Source organism: Meleagris gallopavo, chromosome 28, assembly GCF_905368555.1.
Source record: "Meleagris gallopavo chromosome 28, MGAL_WU_HG_1.1, whole genome shotgun sequence".
NCBI classification, from domain to species: Eukaryota; Metazoa; Chordata; class Aves; order Galliformes; family Phasianidae; genus Meleagris; species Meleagris gallopavo.
The window spans coordinates 3,366,185-3,388,604 of NC_139431.1; the positions used below are offsets into that span (position 1 = coordinate 3,366,185).

Below are 22,420 nucleotides of genomic sequence, written 5' to 3' on the forward strand. Positions count from 1 at the left end.
CTGAGCATCCCATAGCATCCCAGGGCTCACCTCGCCCTGCTTAAACCACATGGAAGCTATGAGATGAGTCCATCTGTGTCTCATCTGACACATCTTACAAAGCGATGGAGCTGAAGGATCAAGAAACCCAGTTTCTTCCCCTCTTTTTTTTGCATAAAGAGCTCATTGTTAATTTAGCTCTGAAAGATGCTTGATGGATGGCAGCAGGTAGGCTTCGCCATTATTCTTTCTAATCTGCTTGATATACAATTGAAGGCAGCTTTTTAGGAGGAAAAAAATAAGGAGGCTGAGGAAATTCAGACCAGAATTCATTTACGCAGCAATTCCAGCATCCATTAAAAATAACCTATTAAATATTGCCCTCTGCTAAATTTAGGGAACACTCAGGTGTGTCTGCTCCTGCGCTGCGCAGAAACTTTTAATATAGATTTAATCATACTGAGTGTTGGGGGAAAGAGCTAATTAGCTCGACAAATTTAGCAGGCGGTGGTATATGACATGGGAAGAAATGGGTGATTGGATATTATTCACTGCGAAAGTGACTGGCCCTGGGGGATATCTTTAAGAATATGACATGACATAATCCAAGTTTAAAAATGGAGGAAGTTGAAACTCACATCATCCTCAGAATCCTGCCCTGTTTTGGAGCCTCTGCCCGCGGTGCCTCCCAACGTCCCACCGAGCTCCTGATAAATGGGATGGGGGAAAGCAGTGGGCTTTGATGTATTGCCGTTGTGAACTTGTGTCCTTTCTGCAAATAATGGCCCTCATTTATCCCCGCAAGATGTATTTTTATAGTATTCATAAAATTGTTAATTAGCCATATACAAATGACCTCTGTTCAGCATTTCTCAGTATTACGGTTCCCATATGAGAGCAGATTTAGAAAGGGGAAGGGGACTGTTTTCTTTAAACAAGTAAGAAAGCCTATTTCTCAGCATGCTACGATGAAATATGCTCAGGATTAATAACTCTGCTGAGGTTTAATCAGCCCAGCAGATCTCCGTACCACGGTGGGAGCTCAGGCCCATGGAAGGCAGGAGGAAGATCTGTGTTTCCCCATCTGCCCACATCAGTCAATGCACTTTTGGATAGTGGAATCCCACCACCACTGGGAGCTGTGATTTCAGCAGGCAGAGCCCAGCCATAACAATGAGCTCAGAGCCACCGTCCCACTGTCCTATCCCGGTGTGTCCATCTGTCCCAATGCGTCCATCTGTCCCAATTCATCCATCTGACCCAAAGCTCTGTCTGTCCCAGTGGTCCGTCTGCCTGGGAAGCTCACCTCTTTGTCTGCTTGCTCCTTTTCAACAGTAAAAGAGATTCACAGCCGCCTCCAGCTACTTGTTCCCTCCCCTGAGGTCACTTTATATTGTTCAAAGAAAGGTATAAAGTGTGTCAGGAGATCTGCTTACTCCACAGACCCGGCTCAGAAGTGATTGATACAGTATGTCATTGCTAAATTGCTCAAATAAAAAATGATTCATTGAAGTTCCCTTACACTTGTCCTTCCATTATCCCACATTGTATGGTTATGGATACCAAACAGGCTATCTACAGAAAGCATTTCAGCCTTACCTACAAAAAGATGGAAAAACAATGTGCTGAGAAATACCATCATTGCTCTAAGGATGGCAGTGGAATAGCAGAAGCACCAAAACACGGTGTGTGTCACTGACTTTGCTGCCAGAGCCACTTTGGTGCACAAGAGAGCAGCGCTGCATGAAGTTGAGTGGGTGCCCTGCACTGCACGCAGTAACTGTGATGAGAAAAATAAATCATCAGCTTGTTTGGTACTAAAGCACACATTATATTTCTCCCTTCCAAAGCAAATTTCTGTTTCATCCTTCTGAAGAGGTTCATTTAATAGCGTGTGAAATGAAACGTCAACAAGAATTAGAACAAATGGCCCCGTAACACCCAGGGGATGAGAAGTCCCTGCTGGGAGGTGGCTCAGCCCCATTGCAGCCCCCTGGAGCATCACTCAGTTGGTGGGGGCAGCTGCCCAGGAGGTGGGCTTTGCTGGGGGCTGGGGAACCTCAGCCACAATGCTGGGGCTGAAACCCACCCAGGGGCACTGGGCACTCACTGGAGCTGGGTTTGCTGAGCGCTCCCTGCTCTGCAGAGCGAGTGCTTGGAGAGCAGGGTCTGATGGCCCTGGGAAGCACAGAAATGACATGAAAACGGAGATGTAAGGTATGCAAATAAATCTTGCTGACAAAATCGCTCGCTAGACTCATTATTATGGAAATAAATTTAAAATGTGACTTTTCGGAGCTGTTGAAAGCAATCACTTTCAGGAGCTGTTGCATGCCTCTCCGAAGGGCTAATGCTGAGATCTGTGATGTGTAGGGAATGCTTCTCAGATATTTCTTGTTCTGCAGTGGAAAAGAGCTGCTGGGCCATCAGGAGCTGTGCAGGCTCCATCAGTCACACTGCCCAGCACACTCAGGTGCTCTCCCCTGGCTGCAGCCCACCTGCGTCCTGCACAGAGGGAGCAGATTGACTCTTGTGATGCTGCTCAACGCAAAAAGCCCAATTAATGAAAGGTTAGGATGCAATTAAAGATTTTCAAGTGCCCTGTCTTTCAAAGTGCAATATGAATTCCTGGAACACTGTTCTTGTTTTGCAGAGAACAAAGCACCTGTAGCTAGCTTTGCTTGTTTCTCTTGACCCCTGTGCAATTCTCTAAATTTAGTTTCTCGAAAACAGACAGAAGCAGCACTCTGGTTTCAACTCACTATGTAGAGCCTCTTCATGGATTTGTGCCTCTGCTTTTCAAAGGGTCTTGAAAATGGGAGCACTGAGCAGAACTGGGATGTGGAGAGTAATGCTGAGTATCCCAGGTACCCTTATCTGCCCCATCCCTGGAGGTGCAAGAGGCCCTGGGCAGCCTGAGCTGGGGGGCAGCCAGCCCATGGCAGGGATGGGGCTGTGGGCTTTGTCTTCCCTTCCAACCCAAGCCATGTGATATTGCCAGAAGAGCTTTTGTCAGTGGTGATGGCAAGGAAGACCAGTGGGAAGGTGCTGGAGTGATGCTAACAAGTGGCAGGACTCCTTGCTGTCCTGTTGCTGCCACAAGAGCAGGGAACTCTGTTTTGTGATTTGTATGGAAGTTCAATGGTCTGCTCACTTAGATTCTACATCTGTCAAATGGAGAGTCAGTGTTTGCATAGGAGGTCAGCACTTTAATAAACATTTGTAGCATGTTCTGACTGCCTTAATGAAGCTGCAGAAATGTTGTGAAAACTCAGTTCAGTTCAGTTGCCTCTTTTCTTTGTTATTAGCCCATGGGAGGCCCGTGCTGCTGCATTCAGTGCAGAAGGCAGCAGTGTGCAGTGTGCACCCCAGCTCCATTTCCCTACCTGCTGAGCAGTTCTGCAAATGGCACACGGGCGCCTAATGGCTGTAATTAAACAGATTGACCTTTCCATGCACAGGCTGGAGAGGAGAAAGGTACTAGAGAAGATGGATTGAAAAGTGAATGAGATGCCAAAGTAAATCTCTTTTACCCATCCCATGTGTCAATAGCGAGCTGGGAGAGCATCAGTCTCTGCAGCCTGAGTCACAGCTGAGGCAGGGGCTGTGCCTGTGGGATCTTCTTTGTGCCCATCTTCCAGTGCAGCCCCTCAGACACAGGTCTGACAGCATGCACAGAACTCCTAAATCACACAAAGCTTTGAGCACCTATTAAGGAGAGTGATGTGCTTTGCTGGCAGAAGTCAGGCTGGGTTCTGCCACGTCCCTCCTCAAGGCTTTGTGTAAGGGGTTTTGTTTTCTACCACTCACAACTGCATTTTTTGCAAGAGGGATGTTATTTTTTTTTTACCATATACAAATGGTAATGTTTTAAAATAATTTTGCACTGGTAAAACTGCTGTACCCAGCTATCACTGGGTAACTTCTCAGTGAGTCAGGCTTTCAGGTTTTTATTTTATGGTTATCTTCTATCATAGATTTATATAGTGGTTGATTGCTTTTCACATACAGAATCCTCATGAATCTTTTCATCCCTGCTCAACCCGATTTTCATGGGACTTCAACTGCTTATGACAGATCTTAAATGTCCTTTTAGCCCACTGTATGCACTGGGCTCTGGGCTGCGACTTCTGCTCACTTGATTTCTTCTCCTCGGCATGTTTCCATAGAAAGGGCATGAAATTCACCCCTGTGCTGTAAAAGTGTTCGTGGCATTGTCTCCAGCTATTCCATTACACATCCTGCATGTAATTGCTTAACAGTGACAGTCGTCTTGTGGTTTTTTATGAACCAGTGACAGATCCGTCCAAGGAAAAAACACACAGTGCTGATGATTAGGCAGAGTGATTGCTGTTAAATTCCAAGGCTGGACCCCGTCCACTCCTCCACTGCCGAAGGAGATGATTTGTTGTGTTTCTGTCATTGCCTCTGGCTCTGGGAGCAGCACAGCACAGCGTCACACAGGAAAAGCCCTTCCATTAGTGGAAGAGTTGGTTGGGCTTTTTGTTGGTTTATCTCCTCCTGTGAGGGACATCAGCTGTTTGCCACAATACATAGCATTATAATGCTGGTTTTGTTTCATCGATTGTGCCTGGGCTTAACAGAACGGGGTGGAAAACTGCACTTAGAAGATGAGTGGAAAAACAGACCTAGAGGCTGCGTTGCGCCTTAGATGGCAAACTGACCCCTGTGGTTGCATTTTGTTACGCTGAGTATCTGGGCCATGTTTTGTAGGCCAGGCTTTGCTAAAAGCCCTATTAGAACAAGATACCCACGAACAAGGTGTACATAGTAAGGGCCCAAATCCTTACATTACGCTGCAGTGGAAGGGGACCGCTTTGCTGCCATGGAGCATTTTGCATACAGTTGGGGAGTGTTTGGCATTGAGTCCATTCATTCCACCTTAGTGCACTTCTGGGTAGAATTCCCATCCACCTGAGGCACACCTGAGGCCCTTCTGCTCCTGTTTTCCTTCTCCAGCAGGAAGGTGCTTTGCTGTTTCTTTACCTGCACCATGGTAAGAGGAGGCTGTCCATTCATTATTTATGGTATTTCATCATTAAATCCCAACTTTGCTTCTGGGAAGGCAGCACATTTTGCTAACTCATGTTTTGTCTTCCCTTCCGGAGCAGGAAAACACAGACCTGCAGAGCATCTTTTATTCTACCATCCATAACTCTGTGAGATTTTTTTTTATTTATTTTTTTCCCCCGTTTTCTCCTTTCATCTGTAAGAAGAGATAAAGTTCTTTGATATTTTATTTAGACCCCATCGTGCGTTGGGAGCGAGCCTTGGAGCTGTTTGTGGATGGGCTTCCTGCAGAGCCATCCTGCTCCCATGCACATCTCCTGCACAGTCCCCCACATCCCAGTCTGACAGAGCTTTGGGCACCGGCGTTTTTCACTGCAAACATTTCCCACTGCAGGTAAAGCACTGCACACACACGTGTTCAGATAATTCAGCCCTTTCTCTGACTGTGATGATGTAGCGGGCGGATTTGATTTATTGTGCAGACAAGTGCTCTAGGTAGAAGCGCTGTCTGCCCACACTGTTTTGATATTGCCAGGGAAGCAGTTATTAATGGCTACAAACAAATTCTATCCAACTTAGCCATAGTGCTTCCAGTGCCTGGAGCTGAAATCTCTGCTCCTCGCAGGATGCCCACAGGTGAAGGTGGGTGAGGAGCAGCTCAGGACCCAGAGCCCCTCTTGCTGTGACAGCTGTCCCATATCAGCACCGCCCATCTCAGCCTTCCCCACTCAAACCCTCCATTCCCATTCCACCACCACTGATGCTCCTTTTTCCCTCTGGCACCCTGCAATGGAGGCACACCGAGGCGCACTGAGATCAGAGTGGGCAGAGCCATTAAAGAATTATTGACACAGATGAGATTGCAGGAGGAAAGCTGTCAATAAAGAGACCCCAGAAGGAAGCGCGTGGCCATGGGCTGTCTGTGCAGCAGCAAGGGAGGATCTGTGCTGGACACAGCTAACGAGGAGGCTGCAGACGCCTCGTTTGTTTCTGACAAAAAATGAATCATAAAAGCTGCTGAAATTCATTTTCAGTTCACAGTACATTTGGTGCCAGACTTTCATGCTGCAATCACGCAAATATATACTGACACGTACAAGTGAGCTGTGAGCATGTTTATTTACCCTGTGATGTGCACTTGAGGGCATGCATGCATAGGTTTAAATATATTTAAGGGCGAACACCTGTTCTCTCCTCAGAATCCTTCATCTCCCACCACAGCAGCGATTGGTTCTTAGTACAGAGTTTGGATATTCTTCCCCCTTCCCTTCTCCAAATGCACCCCAGCTCTGCTCAGAGCTGCACACACAGAGGATGGGCAGTGGCAGAGTGCAGCACAGCTATGGGAGCAGAACTATTCTAACAGCACTTCGTATCTGCTGAAAGCCTTCTGCTGGCCAAGAAAAAAACCCAGTAAAAATAAATACGAGTGTTACTATATGGAAGACAACATTAAGATTTAAAGCTTTTTCTTTCAACATCTGTAGATGTAGTCTCCTTTACTGAAATCTTATTTTTCTCCCTTCTTTTCCAGTCTGGCAGGATTGAACATTATGGAAAGCTGTGTGTGGGTATGTGATGGACTGCTGCTCACACAGCGGGTATTTGGACTCCCACTTCTCTGGGCAATGCATTGCCCACAAGATCTGTCACAGGACTGCGTGGGCAGTCAGGTTTCCTTTGTGCCATTTGTCCAGACCTCTCTGTTCAGTCTGATCTGATGAGAAAGATCCATTCCAGAAGTATTTGTTCAAAGAAGTGCAGAATGGCTCTGGCTGCAGAGGAGCTCTGTTGGCTACCCAGCCTGGCTCTGTGTTGTCTGACATGGAGAACACCCCAAGGGCTGCACCAAAGGAAGGGTGTTGGGACACTTGTGTTGGAACTAGCTGTGTTAGTGCACATCCTAGCTTGTAACTGAATTTGTAAAGAACGATCAAACCTGGAAAACAGCATCTACCATTTGTTGCTTTTCCGACCCATCAATTTAAATGGTTGTTTTCTTCCCACCAAGAAGTAAGAAACAAAGCACTGCAACTTTGTCCACACCTCCGAGGAAGAACCTGACGTGACAGCAGCTTTGCTCTGGAGCTACAGATATGTTTTCTGCCTGTAAAAGGAGGTTGCTGTTTACCTACATTTTATCTGTTCAGAAGGCTTTCCCCAGACTGGAAATCAAGCTTGTTCAATAGAGCTCATTAGGTAATGAGCTTATTCACTAAGCTCATTAGTAGGGGAATTCATCCTGCTCAGCCCTCTGCAGCCCAAATCTTGTCTCCCTCAGCCTAGCTTACTGCTCGTTTGACCCTTAGCAAGAGAAGTGACTTTTACCTAATTTGATCTGTTTTGCATATTTTCATTCAACAACTGCCTTGCTGAATGAATGTTTCTATTATTTAATCTGGCCTGCTATTCCTCTGCAGCAGGGAAATATCTACAAGGGCTGTAGTCTTTGTGCACAACGTGCCAAGGAGAGAATATCATGCCAGCTCATTTCAAGAACTGAAGCCGAGCGTCTGACTCAGTCGGACTCATCCTGTTCCATGATGGATGCTCCCTGGATGGAGGAACAGACGGTGGGGCAGATGCAAGTAGGCAGGAGAAGGAAAGAGGCACGAGTAGAAGTTGCGATTGCCTCCTGCGAGCTGCCCGTGGTTGCCCATCTGCACACAACGGCGTGGTCATGCAGGGAGCTTTAGAGCACACAGACAGCAGAAGAAAGGGATTTCGTGTTGTGGTTCATTACGCAGAGATCAGAGAGCAGGTCTGACAACGAGGATCTCTCACGGGGTGGGAGATGGGCTGCTACGTCTTCCTGAACCGATGGCACAACTGGGACGTGTGGCAGCGAAGGATGCGTGCTGGCAATTGTGCTCCACTGATTCATGCTCAGACTGGTACATTTTAGCCCTGTTTCTACTCAATCAGACACTGATTACTGGAAAAAGGCTCTCACGGTGTCAGAGCTTGTTGGATGGACAACGGCCTCCTTCTGCCTTCCCTCTGAAGAAGCAGAAAAAAGCAGTTGGAGCTCTTCTTTAATACTGATGACAAAAGGTCAAACCAATATTGAAGCCTCAAAAGACAATAAAACAGGGTTACAATGAAAATGAATTCTGAGCACAGGGAAAGGATAAAAGTTTGTTTGTGCCCCAGCAGTTGTGTGGCTCAGAGGGAGCTGAGCTCCGCAGTGAAGGATGCAGTGCCCACCTGTGCATACCTGGGGGGTTCAGTTTGGGCCAGTCCCAGTCCAGTGCATGGGCTGAACACCCATGGGCAATAAGAACACATCAGGCACGTTCTCTCAGCTGCCTTCCAGCCGTGTTTCTCCAGAAGGAATGCTGCAGGGCAGCTCTGGAGCTGTGCTATGAGCCAGGCAGCGGGATGGCATGATGGAGAGTTTGCTTTTGGAGCGCACTGCTGATCCAAGCAGAGGCACTGATGGAGATGGGCTCCAGGAGAAGGCAGCTCGGAGCAGCTCTTTCCTTGCAGCTCTCCCTTCGAAGAGAGCTCTCTTCTGCCAAGCATTAGGTTACAAGAATAGTGATATCCTTTCCAATTGAAAAATAATGCGTTATTTCTGTCCTCACCGTGGTGACTAATTAATAGTTAAGGAGGATGAGTCCCTTGTGCTGCTGCTCCTACCAAAATAGAGAAAAAGTGTGTCCTGTTGATGACATACTGTGCACAAATTACACACCAGAAGAGCGTACTGACGTGGAAGGGAGAACTGTGGCAACAGGGTGAAAAAACAAGAGGGATAAAGTAATAGAAAAAGTGTTTTCCTTTGTACAGAGAAGAAATAAAGGGGCTGTCAGGTTGTGGGGGGAAACCTTGTTATCTCAAAGCTGTGCATTTAAACCTTAAAGGCTGAAAGCAAATGGGAATTTATCATCTGCTGTTTTCACATCTGATGTGAAACTCCGTATCTACAGGCAAAAGAGGAGCAGCAGCAATTTGTGTCTCTTAGATGGAGTCACACGCACAGAAGGAATAAAGCAGTAAGATCGTGAAGAATAATTATCTGCACAAAAAAGCTGAGGGTACTTCAGCACGCTGAGGACGTGATGTTGGGCCAACAGCAGCTGCCAAAAGCCAACCTGACAGCTCCCACGGCTGCAAGGCAGCAACTCGGGCAGTGCAGGACTGGGCTGGCTGCTGGGGTCTCGTCTTTGTTACTGGGGGGTCTCATGGCACCGCTGCGCTCTGAGCTCGGCTCTGTTTGAGCTCGGCTTTCAGGGGCGCGTGGCCCCATTCTGCAGGGCTGCTGTCTGCAGAAGCAAACAATCCTTCTCAAGGGCTTTACAGCAGCCAAATTTCGCAAAGTCCTGAAGGCAGAACGCTCGGGCTGATGTGTGTTTTAATTCTGTTGCAGATGGCAGGCCGAGATGAAAGCAGCAGGCTGCCCCGGGCGCTGCGCTCAGTTCCTCTCCCCAAGTCTCGTGGCACAGAGCAGCTCTGCACGGCTGCCCACCTCAGCACGGTGCTTTCAGATGTGTTTGTAGGAGAACGGACCCCACATACAGCACTGAGCCCAGACCCAAACCCCACAGCCCCGCACAGACATCCCCAGTAGTGTAAAGCCAGGAGAAGAGAAAGAAGTCACTAACAAGTGAGAGAAGAAAGGGCCAGATGTTGCAGCATCGTTCCTCAGGCTGCAAACGAAAACGAAAAGGAAAGATCTGCACCTTTTAAAGAGGTAATGAATTGTTTCCTCCTCTGGCAGGCAGCGATTTGACTTGCCACATTCCTCCGAGTAATTTCCCAGCAGGTTTTAATGTTGGAACAATGGCATTCTGCTAGATATTGATTTTAAAATAACTCTTCCACCCTTACTTATAACCTGAAGAGGTGAATTACAGCCCTTGAATGTGCTCTAACGTAGTGCTGGTAAATGGTGGAACTGACAGTGGCTGCCTGGGAAAGCCATGGGGCTGAGCCCTGCCCAGGGCAGCCAGCAAAGCTGGGACAGGTTTGGCACAAAGCAGTCCTCGGTGTAAGGCACAGAGCAGCTGCCAGGCTGGGCCCTCTGCTCCCGGAGCTTGTGCTGCATTAAGCACACCCAAACCTGCTCTGTCCTCCGGTAGCAGCACAGCATCTCTGTCCCTGGGTACCTTCATGCAGATGGGCACGGTGGCAGGGATGCAGAGCCCAGCATCACAGCAGTGCAGCACCAAATTCCGCACCTCTCTGATGGTCCTGCAGCTCTCTGTGCCCATGCAGCAATGCACGCTGAGAGCAGATTTTGACTGCATGGATGTAATCAGCTAAGAGATGTAATTCGTTTTGGCTAATTTGTTACAGGCCTTTAACTTCCCTTCCCCTTTCACCGCCTTCATACTGACGGTGGCTACTCTGTCCCCTATTTTCAGCTGATTGCTGTAAACTAATTACTTTTACTGGGTCAGCGCTGTTATGAAATTATCATTTTATGAGACTAAAAATAACTCAGATCCAAATCAGCAAGCCAATCACTTCCCTTCATCTCCAGCAAAAATACAATGCTCTCTGCAGTCTGCGTCTCTCAGGCACTCGCTGTGCTGCCGGCTGGGGAGGAAAGCAGGAATGAGGAGCTGCGAAAGCTTCCTCAGCTCAGTTGCTATAGATGCATCTCTGCCAAGGTTCCCATTGGTAAGCACAGTAGTCATGTTGTGGTTTTCAGGCAGTACCGTTACTCAGCATCATTCAAAATGTTGTCCTTCTCGCAAGAGTTTGCCTTGATGGAAAGTTACTATTTGCCCTTGCTCATTAGAAGTGGGGTGTTTGCATGTGTGTGCAATCATGACAAGCAACCAAAGCCACAAAAAGCCCAAGGACAGATACATTCCCATTTTTCAGGGTTGGTTTTTTGTGTTTTTTTTTGAGAGAGTGAAAATCCAATGAATTGCACTTGCGACAAGAATGAATAAGGGCATTTTAATACTTCTGGTGAATGCAAATAGCTCAAAAATGAGATGCTTGCTTGAGATTTGCATCAAGGCAGAGAAGGAAAAGGTTCTGTCTCTGATTCTGATAAAAGATGTTCTGTGCAGTGTCTGTAAATCCATTAGGGGAAGAAAATTGTTACACACTTCATATAAGGTGAACCTGGAGTCAGGAGAATGAAAGCTCAAGCAAATGACTTTTTTGTGTAGCTCCATCAATTCGTTGTCTTACTGGGCTTTCTGTATATTAAATTCAAGCTGCTCCCTGGCCTGTGGGCAGAATTGTTGCCCGTAGGAAATGGGGAGAGTGATGATGTGCTGGCACCTCGCTTTACAAAGGACTTGTCCCACAGCTCATCCATCTTCCCACTGACGGTGGTAGATATGCAAAGCAGCATTTCTATTAGAGCAATATTTCTGATTCCACTTACTGGCAGTTACTGAGGTGGTGACAGACGACATACGATGACGGGGCTGAGCTTTGCAGAGCACTCAGCATGGCAGCACTCCAGGGCTGATTTATGGCTTCCCTGACCTTGCTAACTCCTCCTGGGTGGCGTGAAGGAGGGTGAATGAGGGTTTGCTCTCGGTCTATGGGCCCCGGGGCCACGCATGGAGCAGTGCTGCAGAGATCCCCATCACACAGTGCTGGCAGCCCTGCAGTGCTCAGCGCTCAGCCAGGCCATGCTGCTCAGCTGGCAGCGCTTTGGCACTGCAAGTTTCACATCCTGTTCCACTGCTCACATTTCATCCCATTCCTTCCTTCCCCGACACTGAATACCAATGAAAAAGAAAGCCCAAGAAATCAACAAAACAAATAACAAAAAGGTTGATTACGACGGCTCTCTCTCACTTCTCATCCCCATGATTTGCAGAACCTCAGGCTCCAGCTGGGCAACATCAGGACAGTGGTGCAGCCCCCAAGCCTGAGCCCAGCCCCCCCAGCACTCAGGATCTGTGCACTGCTAACAACCCCCCCAGCACTCAGGATCAATGCATTGCTGCTCCCAGCCCCCCCAGCACTCAGGGATTCCCCTCCTCGCTGCAGAGCAGACATGGCAAGGCCATTGCGTCTGCTGTATGACTTCCCCACGCTGATGTGCCTCCTTGAACAAACTCTACACATACGATTCTGCTGTCCCAGCACAGTGACCAGCGCAGCCAAACCCAAAGGGACAGTACAGACCCAACGGGGACAGGTGTGGGAAGGGGGGTTTGCAGCCACACTGTGCTCACAGAAGCTGCCTGAGAGGCTGAACATACTGCTGCTGTCAGGTGAAAGGAAAACAGCCATAAACAGCGAAGGGAAACATGACATGGGCAGAAGCAGAGAAGGCTGCAGAGGGGGGGTCCGGCACTGCATCCTTTGTTTGTCACACAGGGGCACAGGGATGTGGGGTCAGCCCCCCCAGAGGCAAACCCCAGTTAAAAGTAGATGGAATCAATGCACTGGTAGCAAAGTGACACCATTTATGCTAATTAAACTGTCTCAGTGTGGGTGTAAAGTTGATGGCCATTGCATATGAAGTGAGTTAAAAGCAAGAGGGAGCACAAATGCAGGCAGATAGGTGCTGCAGGGTGAGGGGCACAGGAAAGTGCTGCTGTGTGGATTGGATAGCTGGCCTTGAGTTAATTTTGAATAGTTGATTCAGTGATTCAGATTGATTTGAGATGCACCTAAGAGTAATGCTTTCATTATAAAACCTCCTGAGCAAAATTTAACTCGTGCTAAATTAAAACAGCCTCTGTTAAAGCGAGGCTGATGAGCACAGCAGAGGGCTCAGAGATGCAGGGTCAGTATAATTTAATTCCTTTGCTTTGTTTCCCATCTCAGAAAAGCTGCTGTACCTCCCTCCCTGTGCTGCTGATTTTTGCTGCTGCTTTTGTGCCTTTTGCTCAGAGGAAAAACCCCTTTTGGAAAATCCTTTATCATGGTTGTGCACAGGGCTGTGCATGGAGGCTGGCTCTCACAAATGGCAATGACTTCCTTGCTTCCAACTGAACAAATTTAATTTACTCCAGCAAATATCTGGCTTAGATTTGTTATTTTAATTATTAACGTTAGTCAACTGGAACATCTGTTAATGCTTTCCTAGCTGTAGCCTTGGTTTTCATTGTCAGTAAACTTTCCCTTTCTATAAAACAGGCTTGGAAACACGTGAAAATTTGTCCTCCGCATTGCAAATCACACTGCCACAAGCAGAGATATTACAGTGCCAGGGAAATGTCCATTATCTGTTTAAGTCTCAGGGTTCAAAAGAAGAAATCTATACACGTGTATACATTTGGCTTAAAAGCTATGGCACTGCATATTTCCTGCTTCAAATACTGGCTAAAGCAGGTGATACTGGGATGCTCTGAGCAGTGCTGGGATGGCAGCAGCTAACAGGCAACTGCTTAGAGAGGCAAAGTGAGATGGAATAAGAAGCACGTTAGGAACTCCGGCTGCATTTCTGGCAACTGCTGTGAGATGGGAACTGCCAGCGCTCTCATTAGTAACAAGATCCTTCCAAACATTGCTAAGTGATTTCTGAAGAGAGAGAGATGAACTATGGTGTGAAAATGCCAAGAAGATGGAAACGACGTGGGGACAAAGTCTTGTTTCTGCAGCTGGCTGATTTCGATGCCATAGAGCTGCCCTGGGTGAGGGGCTGGCGGCAGGCTGCAAGGAGGTCTGCGTGGCACACAGCATCAACTTGTGTGCCTAGCACAGGGTTTGGGAAGCCAGCAGAGAGGGTTTGGTTTTGCACTGCACAGCAAGGTGCCAGAGCCATGTGTGGGGCAGGCAGGTGTTGGCATTTCTCTTCAGAAGCTGCCCGGATTTCGGAGTGCCTTACAAGTCTGTGCTAAAGGCAGCAATCTCAGCTGGCAGACTGTTTGCCAGAGACACCTATTTTAATGAAAATCCTGCAGCAGAAAGCCCCAAATCAGTAACACTCCAAGTGTAAGCTTTAAGGCTTTGATAGCTCGTTATCAGTCCCTTTCCAATGAACACTTACAAAGCTATGCTTAAACTCCTGGGTGTTTTTAATTCTTGTCGACTCATTTAAAGCACTCATTCATCCATAATTTCTATGATTGCAACAGATTGAGGATGCTTTCAAGTCCTCAGGAGCACTCTGTTTTGTCACTTCTGTGTTCAGAGAGGAAGGGAAAGGGAACAAGACCAAGCACCGATGGGAGCAGAGCTTTAACTGCACTCTGCAGCACTTTCTGCACGGATTTTACCAGCAGCTTTTGTTCCCAAGCAAAACTGAGGTTTCCTTGACCCCAACTTTCCTATGACAAAGATGGAAAGGACACCCATGTGAACACACACGTGTCTGCAGACAGAAGGATAGGTGCAGTTATATGGAACAGAAACGAGACAGCCTTTTGGTGACTGTGACAAACATCGACATTCTCACTACTGAAGAACTCTGACTGCCAGTTGTCATCAGATTCTGTGCCTTTCTGACAGCTGAATTACGATTTCAATAATTTACAAGAGCCATTGTGAGCCTGTCCATGCCTAATAGGCACGGAGAGGTGTTTAAAATCAAAAGCAGCTTAGAGGAAAAAGTGGTGACCATATTACAAGAGTGAGGATCGTCTACATCTGAGCATTAAACCATGTGAGCTCTTGGGGGGGAAAACTCTTTGCAAAGTAATGACAAACGTTGTGTGTCCTGATGGGTGGCATTAAGAGATGATTGCCTACTTCCTTTTTACATAACCCCGTCAGGGTGAGGGCTCGGCCATTCTGACAAAGGCTTTTGTTCAGGGAGACAGAAGCTCAAATCTATAATCTCAGTAGAAATATCTGTAAGGGAGAAATGAAATAGAAGGAAAAAAACAGCATCCTCCAGGCTATGTTTCCTTTGCTTTGATTATTCCATTACTTCTGCACCTGTCCGTAGCAGTGTTTGAAATTCTAACACAGCGTATGCCAATTACTTTTTAAACTCACCACTAAACACAGACAAGAAGCCCATTTCTTGCTAAACTAAGTGAGAAAAAATCCCACAGAACGTGTCCTGGAGATCACTGAGCGACTTCAGGAGCGCAGCAGCCCATAATATCCATTTGAATTCAGCACATCTATAACTGCTGGCATGCCAAACAAAGAAACTGTGACCAATGTTGTGAAAAGAGACAAAATGCACGTCAGAGATCCTGTGTAAAATCCATGGCTCAAAATGAATGTCTGAAAAAAACCCGGGCACTACTTGCCAACTTCCTTCCACTTCTCTCTCCTGCAGAATGAGAGCAAATCACCACCTACTGCTCCATAGATTGCTTCTCCTGCATTCATCTACCATTGTGCCAGGCATTTGTCAAGTGGGTTTAAGTGCTTTTTCTGTTTCATACATGTAAACACAAATTCCACAATAATAACACAAGAAGTTATCAGGCAAAGAACGATAAAATCTTTAACACTTCCATTCCCTTTTGCAACATGCATCCAGAAAACTGCTTAGAAGCAACTGAGTCTTGCTTTTACTACATGCTTGCAGGCTGCTGAGTAAAAGAAAAAGTAATACTCACCCAAGTGTTGTCATGGTTACGATAGTGTACCAAAAGGAAGCAGGAATACTGGTGAATTTGCTTGCTGAGGACCCTTTCTCTGCATAAAACATCACAGTTGCAAAGATGATAATTGCCATAGTGAGGGAAAAGAGGAGAAAGCCAAGCTCAGAGGCACAGCTCTTCAAAGTGTAGCCCAAGATTCGTAAGCCTTGGGAATGGCGAGAGAACTTGAAAATCCTGAAAACCCTAAAAACCCTTAGAGTCACAAAGGCTCCGCTGACATCCTCGTTGTTGGTCATCACCAAACCAATGTAGTATGGCATGATGGCCACCACGTCAATGATGCTCATCACGCTTCTGATGAACCTGTAGCGACTTGGGGCCGCAAAGAGTCTCAACAGGTACTCAACTGTGAAAATCATCACACAAGCCGTGTCCAAGCAAAAGAAAGCCACAGCGTATCTCTCCCCACATGGAAGCTCCTTGTTCCCCGGCACCGTGCCGCAAGGGACAGTTTCCACGACATTGGTGATCACAGAGACGGCAATAAAGAAACCGGTGACGTAGTAAAAGACTAAGGCTAAGGTGCTGGTGTGGGGGTTCTCGAAGGCTCGCCACATGGTCTGCCGGAAGCTCAGGGATGGCATGGACCCTTCCTGGTTGTTTTCTGAGTCGTTGTCATCCATCAGCCGCTCCGCGTTTTCCCTCTTTCTGTCTTTGTACTCTTCGTAGCAGCAGTCCCCAATGATTTCAGGGAGGATCCCGTAGAAGGCAAGCTCTTCGTCGTAGGCAGAGATGCACTCGTACCTGGGATAGTGCAGCTTGCCAGTTCTATAAAAATTTAAGATGCACCTGAAGACCTCGGGGTCCCGGTCGAAGAAGTACTCCTTGGTGTCTTCATTGAAGAAGAACTCCTTCTCCGTGCTGCCCAGCAGAGTGTCCGGGTACCTCTCAAGTGTAGTCCTCCAGGTCTGGAAACGCCTGCCGCTCACGTTGAGAATGATCAGCTCGTCCTGCCTCTTGTTCTTCTCTGTCGGAGCCAACGGCATGGGACAGTTGGCCACTGGCATCCATCCTATGGCCGCTGCCCTGGCAAAGGGCAGCCACGCAGCCACCCCTGCAGCCATGGTGCCCCTGGCCGTGTTACTGGAGGGGATGGATAGGAGTCAGATCAGCTCCATCTGAAAGGCAGAGCAGATAAAAGCACAGCGCAAAATCAGTCAGGGTTTCTCCATCGTGCTCAAGAACTAGATTAGAATGGGCACAAGAACTTCAAACCACCGGCTTGCCCTCATCTCCTGTATGAAGAGTGATGTTAAAGGAGATACAACTCGGCGAGGTTATGGCATTATTATGGATTGAAATTTTGAATAGCAAATGATTCCTCATTAAAAGCTCTTTAAAAGTAGCATAAACACAGTAATTTATATTTGCTTCCTTACAAACAAGACTAATCCAGAATTCCCCAGGTGTAAGTCTCGTGCTCATCCATTTAACTACAGCTGTCAAGAAGGAGCTGGGAGTGCCAGTGAAATCAGCCTGCAGTTCATCCAGCAAAACTGCATGCCATGAAGAGCCACAACTGGGCTGAGCTGGGCTTCCAGGTGTCAGAATCATAGAATCATAGTATCATAGACTCATAAAATGGCCTGAGTTATAAAGGACCACAATGTTCATCCAGTTCCAACCCCCTGCTGTGTGCAGGTCGCCAACCAGCAGCCCAGGCTGCCCAGAGCCACATCCAGCCTGGCCTTGGATGCCTCCAGCGATGGGGCATCCACTGCCTCCTTGGGCAACCTGTTCCACCTCTCTGGTTTTCATTCATTTTCTTCCATCCTTAATTAAGGATCTGGGCTCAGCAGAAGTTTTTGGCTGGTCTCTTGGCTTTAGAGGTGTGTTTTACTGAACTGAAATACAGGAAAATGTTACCAATGGAGTACCAGAAAAAGCAGAACAGGAAAGCCTCCAAACTTGGTCAGCTTTCTTCTAGCAGGATTATTACCAGGAGACCCTGATCGTTTCCTGGCAGGCAGAGACAGAGCTGAAGGACCATTAGGCTGAACTGAAATATGTTCACTGCAGTCTTGATTTTTTAGATGAAATATATCCCAACTTGTCCAGACCCTCAACCACTGGAAGCCAACATTCTCTGGAAATTATAGTGTTTACTGTGCTTCTGATCTGGCCACGAATTTTCTTTTCCTTTTCACTCTTTGGTCAGAGTTCTTAAAATATTGAACTTTTTTATCTTTTAACTTGCATTTACTTTTACTTCCCTTTTGTTTTCGTAACTCTGCCATAAAATTATCTGGAGAAAGGTGCCATTATCATATCAGATGCATTACGGTCCCTATCAAAAGCCAACCATTGATCCCACTGACTCAAGCCCTCAAAGCCTAATTATGTCCTCTACATGATACCCTTCTATACAATTTTACTCTGAACATTTTTAATTATGTGAAAGCTGCCATTCCAGCCAGTAAGGCTGCAGCATTATTGATTTCAACAGCCATCAAAATACTGAATAAAAAATGATGCAATCAATCTGTGGTGAAACAACTGAACTGCTCCCAGGAATGCTCTTTCCTCTTCAGGACACATTAACATTCATCACTTTAATATGGAGCATCTCTCTGTGCAATTTTACTATCTAAAGGACAACTGAAATCCCACATCTCACGGCTGCTGGAAGAAGTTTTGTAATTACGAAACACAGAATAATCCATAATGATGCTTATCCCAAGGAGACACTTTTCACATATGCATGCACCGGAGCCAACATCCCACCATATTTTGCTATGGAGGGTTGTCCCATATCATTAGGCACGATTTTTTTCTCTTCCTCCTAAAGAACAAATGTATTGAGCTAATGGTGCCGGAATGGCAGCCCTGGAGACCACAAGCCTTTGTCCATGTTAGAGGCAGAGCAAAGCACTGCAAATTTGCTCTGCACCGCTTTGACTGTCCGCCCCAGTCTGCAGCTGGAGGAGCTCTGTGGGGTCAGAGCTGCCAGTTGCTGTTAGCAGCAGTGCATCTTAGTGCAACTTTCAGAAACGCCGCACTGAGAACAGGGCTGCAAAACAGGAGGCAGAAAGATGACAACCACTTCTGTCATTATTCACCAAATACACACAGGCAAATAACCAAGGCACCAAGGTAACACATCCTCTCCCTAATCTCCCTGCTGGTAAACTGTCTTCTGTGCTTTTTAATTTCAATTAGCAGCACCACCACAAGTCGTTCTTTCAGGACTGATTGGTGATGTACACTGACCTGAGCAGCTACGAAGCAACAGCTCCTCATCTTCCCTAATTTCTCTGGGGAACCTTATTAGAAATCTCTTCCGTACTTATAACTTTGGCTGTAAATTCCAGGTTACCTACATTAGCTGCTGAGGCTCTATAAATACTTCACATATAATTGTTCTCATAAAGCACTGGTAGCTCACAAATGACTTACGCATTTTTAAATCAATTTTTAAAGGTAAAATGGGTCTTTCCATACTAGCAGTATATGTGAGGAAGCTATTAATACCTCAGCTTTGAAACGGACAGGAGATTAAAACAAGAGAAGGGTATTCTTCCATAGAGGTTTAGTTCCCATTTCTCCATTACAAAGAAATGCAGCTGGTTAAGTGAGCTTAGCACGCACAGCTCTGTTAGCAAAGTTGCTTTAATCTGTCCCATTTGGTCCTCAAAATACTCAAAAAAGCCTTTTTCAGATGTAAGTCGGGCGTCTGTAAGGAAGGACTGAGAGGGCAAAGAATAATAAATCCCTTCTCAGAAAGGTTTTGCTTTCTCTTGTCTGTGAATCTTTGGGACTCTATCTCTACTAAGAGAGATGGGACTGGGTTTGTAAGTCAGAGTTGCACAGCTTGCTTAAAACAAAACAAAACAATTAAACAGTTTATCTATTAACTGTGGAAAGAAGCCCCTTTTCTGCCCTCCGTGTCTGGATTTGCTAACTGCTAACCATTCTCCTCAGGCTGGAGAGCATTCCTGGGCACAAAATATATTGTATGGGCGACAGTCTTTTCAGCTTGAGTAGGAAACAGACACACTGCAACTCTATCAGACACGTACTTGCCTACACACAAATTTCTGACTTTAATTACTGTAATTTCTGCATGTAATTTGGAAGGAACATGTATCAGTAGCCTGTTGATGACATTTAGAAGACCTGGTGCACCAAATACAATCATTTGCCTCCGTCTGACTTAAAGAAGTCAGCATCGGTGGAGAAAATAACTCTTTTCTGTGGATGGTTAGGAGGAGAAGCACATGGGATAGGAAAGCCGTTGGCATGAGCCCATCTCTGCAGATCCCAGCCCCATCTCCATCCCTCCCCACTGCCCAGCTGTGCTGCCCTGGCACCCCGATGTGATCCCAGGCTAAAAGCAAAACCCTGGCGTGTGCTGTTGGATCAATGCAGCTCTGGAGGAGAACTTCAGAGAACAGTCATTGCTGTTTACCTAAAGCGATGGATTCTTACCACATTAACTTCTATTGCCATTGCCGTACTTAATAAATGTCTCTTCACAGCTCACAAAAACAGAACCAAAATCTCCTGGCATTTCCTTTTCTGGAAGCAGACAGGGATGATTTAAAATACGGCTGATGAACAAGTGAGTGTCCTGATGAGATACAACGCTAATGGGAGTGAAGAGCCTGGAGATCATCCCTCCTCTCGCTCTCTCTCCATAGCTGGGTCAGGCTCAGGCAGCAAAGATACTCTCGCTTAAGAGCAAAATATGCCACTCAGAACATCAAAATCCTCTTTCAGCCACGTATTCCTTTCCCTTCCTGCTCACATCTGATAATAAAACTTTCTGCAAAGCACCCGTTCAGCCAGGTGCAGAGATCTGGGAGCAAAAGCAACAGGCTTACAGTAAGTGCATGCCAAGTCCTGCCCAAACCTGGCAGCCCGTTTGCCCCATCTCGCAGCACCCCATTACCTGCAAGGCACCAGGGGCAGGGAGAGCCCGAGGGAACGGGCAGGGAGGGAGCACCGCTGCTCTGGGTACGAGGTGAGCTGTGCCTGCCTCCCGGCTCCCTCTCTAAATGCAGTCAGAGGCAATCAGAAAATGCAATCATCATTGGGAAAATAGAGAGATGACTAAACGGCTTCTCCCTCTTTGCAGCGGAGACAGTCCCTCCCTGCCTCTCTCCTGAGCTGGTTGGGTTTGCCCCTTTCCTTTCCAGCCCTGCTCGGTGCTTCAGATCGCTGCCAGGTCCCAGAGCATCCGCGGGCACGGACCTACGGGGGGATGCAGCCCGAGGACGGGCGGTTCGAGCTACCGGAGGCACAGCAACCGGAGCCATTAAACGCACACCTGAGCCTATGCTGCGGGCCGACGTGCCGGCACTGGCGAGGCTGGGAGCCGGGGGGCGAGGTGTGCGATGAACTCCACCGGTACCGTGAGCCCACAGGCAGCCTTAGCCCGGGCAGGAGGGAGGAATGAAAAGAAATAGCCCGGCCTGAAGCCGATCTTCCCCTTTCTCCTTCTCCCCTCTCCTTCTCCCACCCTGTCCCCTTTCCTCCTCATCCTGCCGTTCTCGCTTGCCCAGCTCCTTGGCAGCTCTTACCAGTCCTTTCTGCATCCCTCTTTCATCCGCGGTCAGAAGTTGGATTCCAGATGCTCAGAGAGCTGGCATCCTTGCTCAGTTACGTTTGCCGGTGAATCCTTCAATAAATAACTCTCAGCCCAAACGAGAGCAACCCAGTCGTGCTCCGCTCTGCCGGGCAGCTCTGGCACTGACTGATGCGCCGCAGCGATAGTTAGTGACTTCCATAAAGTAAGACAGATACGTACATGAAATAGAGGAGCTCGGCTGCCTCGCCATTGCCTCGCATCCTTCCCTAGCTCAGCTCCGCACTTTAATCTATCGCCGGGAGTTCAGGGGTTGGAAGGGTCCGCGCGGGCAGAGGGTGGAACAGAGGGAGGGGAGGGAGAGAAGGGAGCGGAGCGGCGAGGAAGGTGAGAGCAGGAGAGGGAATGCGGAGCCGGGGCGCGGACGGGCGGGAGCGGCCCCTGCCCCTCGCCCTCCCCCCGCCGCAGGCGCGCCGTCCCCCGCCGCAGGTGCCCACCCCCCCCTCGGCCCCGGCCGCCGTCGCCCCGGCCCCGCTCACCTCCGCGGGGTCCCGGCCCGCCGCCCGCCTCGCCTCGCCTCGCCCCGCCCGCCCGCCGCTGCCGGCCGCGGACCCAGCCGAGCGCGGCCGCTGCCATGCGGCTGCCGGGAGCGCGGCGCGGGGGCGGGCGCGGGGCTGCGCGGGGCGGCGCGGAGTGCGCGGGCGCGGGGCGGCGGCGGAGCGCCGCGATCAGCACCGGCGGCGGCGGACAGCTCCGCGGGGAACGGGCCGGGGGGGCGGGGGGAGAAGCGCCGCAGCGCCCCGGGGAACGAGTGGGGCTGGGGGCTGCGGGATGAGCCGGGGGCTGCGGGATGAGCCGGCGGCACTATGAGCCACGGGGCGTTGATCCGGGTCGGGGTCCACTTGGAAGGATGCGGTGAGCGGGTCTCGCCCCTCGCTCTCCCTGCCATCCCCCCCACCCCCGTCCGCTGCCGCCGGCAGAGGTCATCCGGAGTGACCGCGGTCCTTCCCCGGGTGCGGCCCCGGATTTGTGGCTTTTGGCGAAGGAAAAGGACAGGGGAACGCAGATGTGCCACTAAGCAGGATCAGTTTTCCAGGTGATTTGCTGTTTTTGTGTTATAAGAAGTCGGGTTTTCCCCCTCCAAAAGTCTCCAAGCATAAGCATCCCTCCCCAACCCACCCTCCCAAGAAAAATAGAAACAAAACAACAAAACAAAGAGCGAAGCAACCAAAGCAACCAAACCACAAATCCTCAAACACTTCAGCACTCGGTCTGGTTCAGAAAATATGATCTGGGAGCTCTTGTGCTGGAGTCACAGTCCATCCAGCACACTGGCTCAGCTTTGTCTAATCCCCAGTAACTCAGTGCAAGTTGTATTAAAGAAAAAAAT

General features: G+C 48.4%; 1 protein-coding gene across 1 annotated transcript in view; it reads right to left on the reverse strand.

Moving 5' to 3' along the window:
- KCND3 (potassium voltage-gated channel subfamily D member 3) overlaps positions 1-16,567 on the reverse strand; it is an 88,640-nt gene extending 72,073 nt beyond the window's left edge. Inside the window, exon 1 of the mRNA XM_085210152.1 lies at positions 15,459-16,567. Within this exon, the coding sequence (XP_085066278.1) occupies positions 15,459-16,567 (1,109 nt within the window). The remainder of the gene's footprint in view (positions 1-15,458) is intronic.
- Between the last annotated feature and the right edge of the window lie 5,853 nt (positions 16,568-22,420).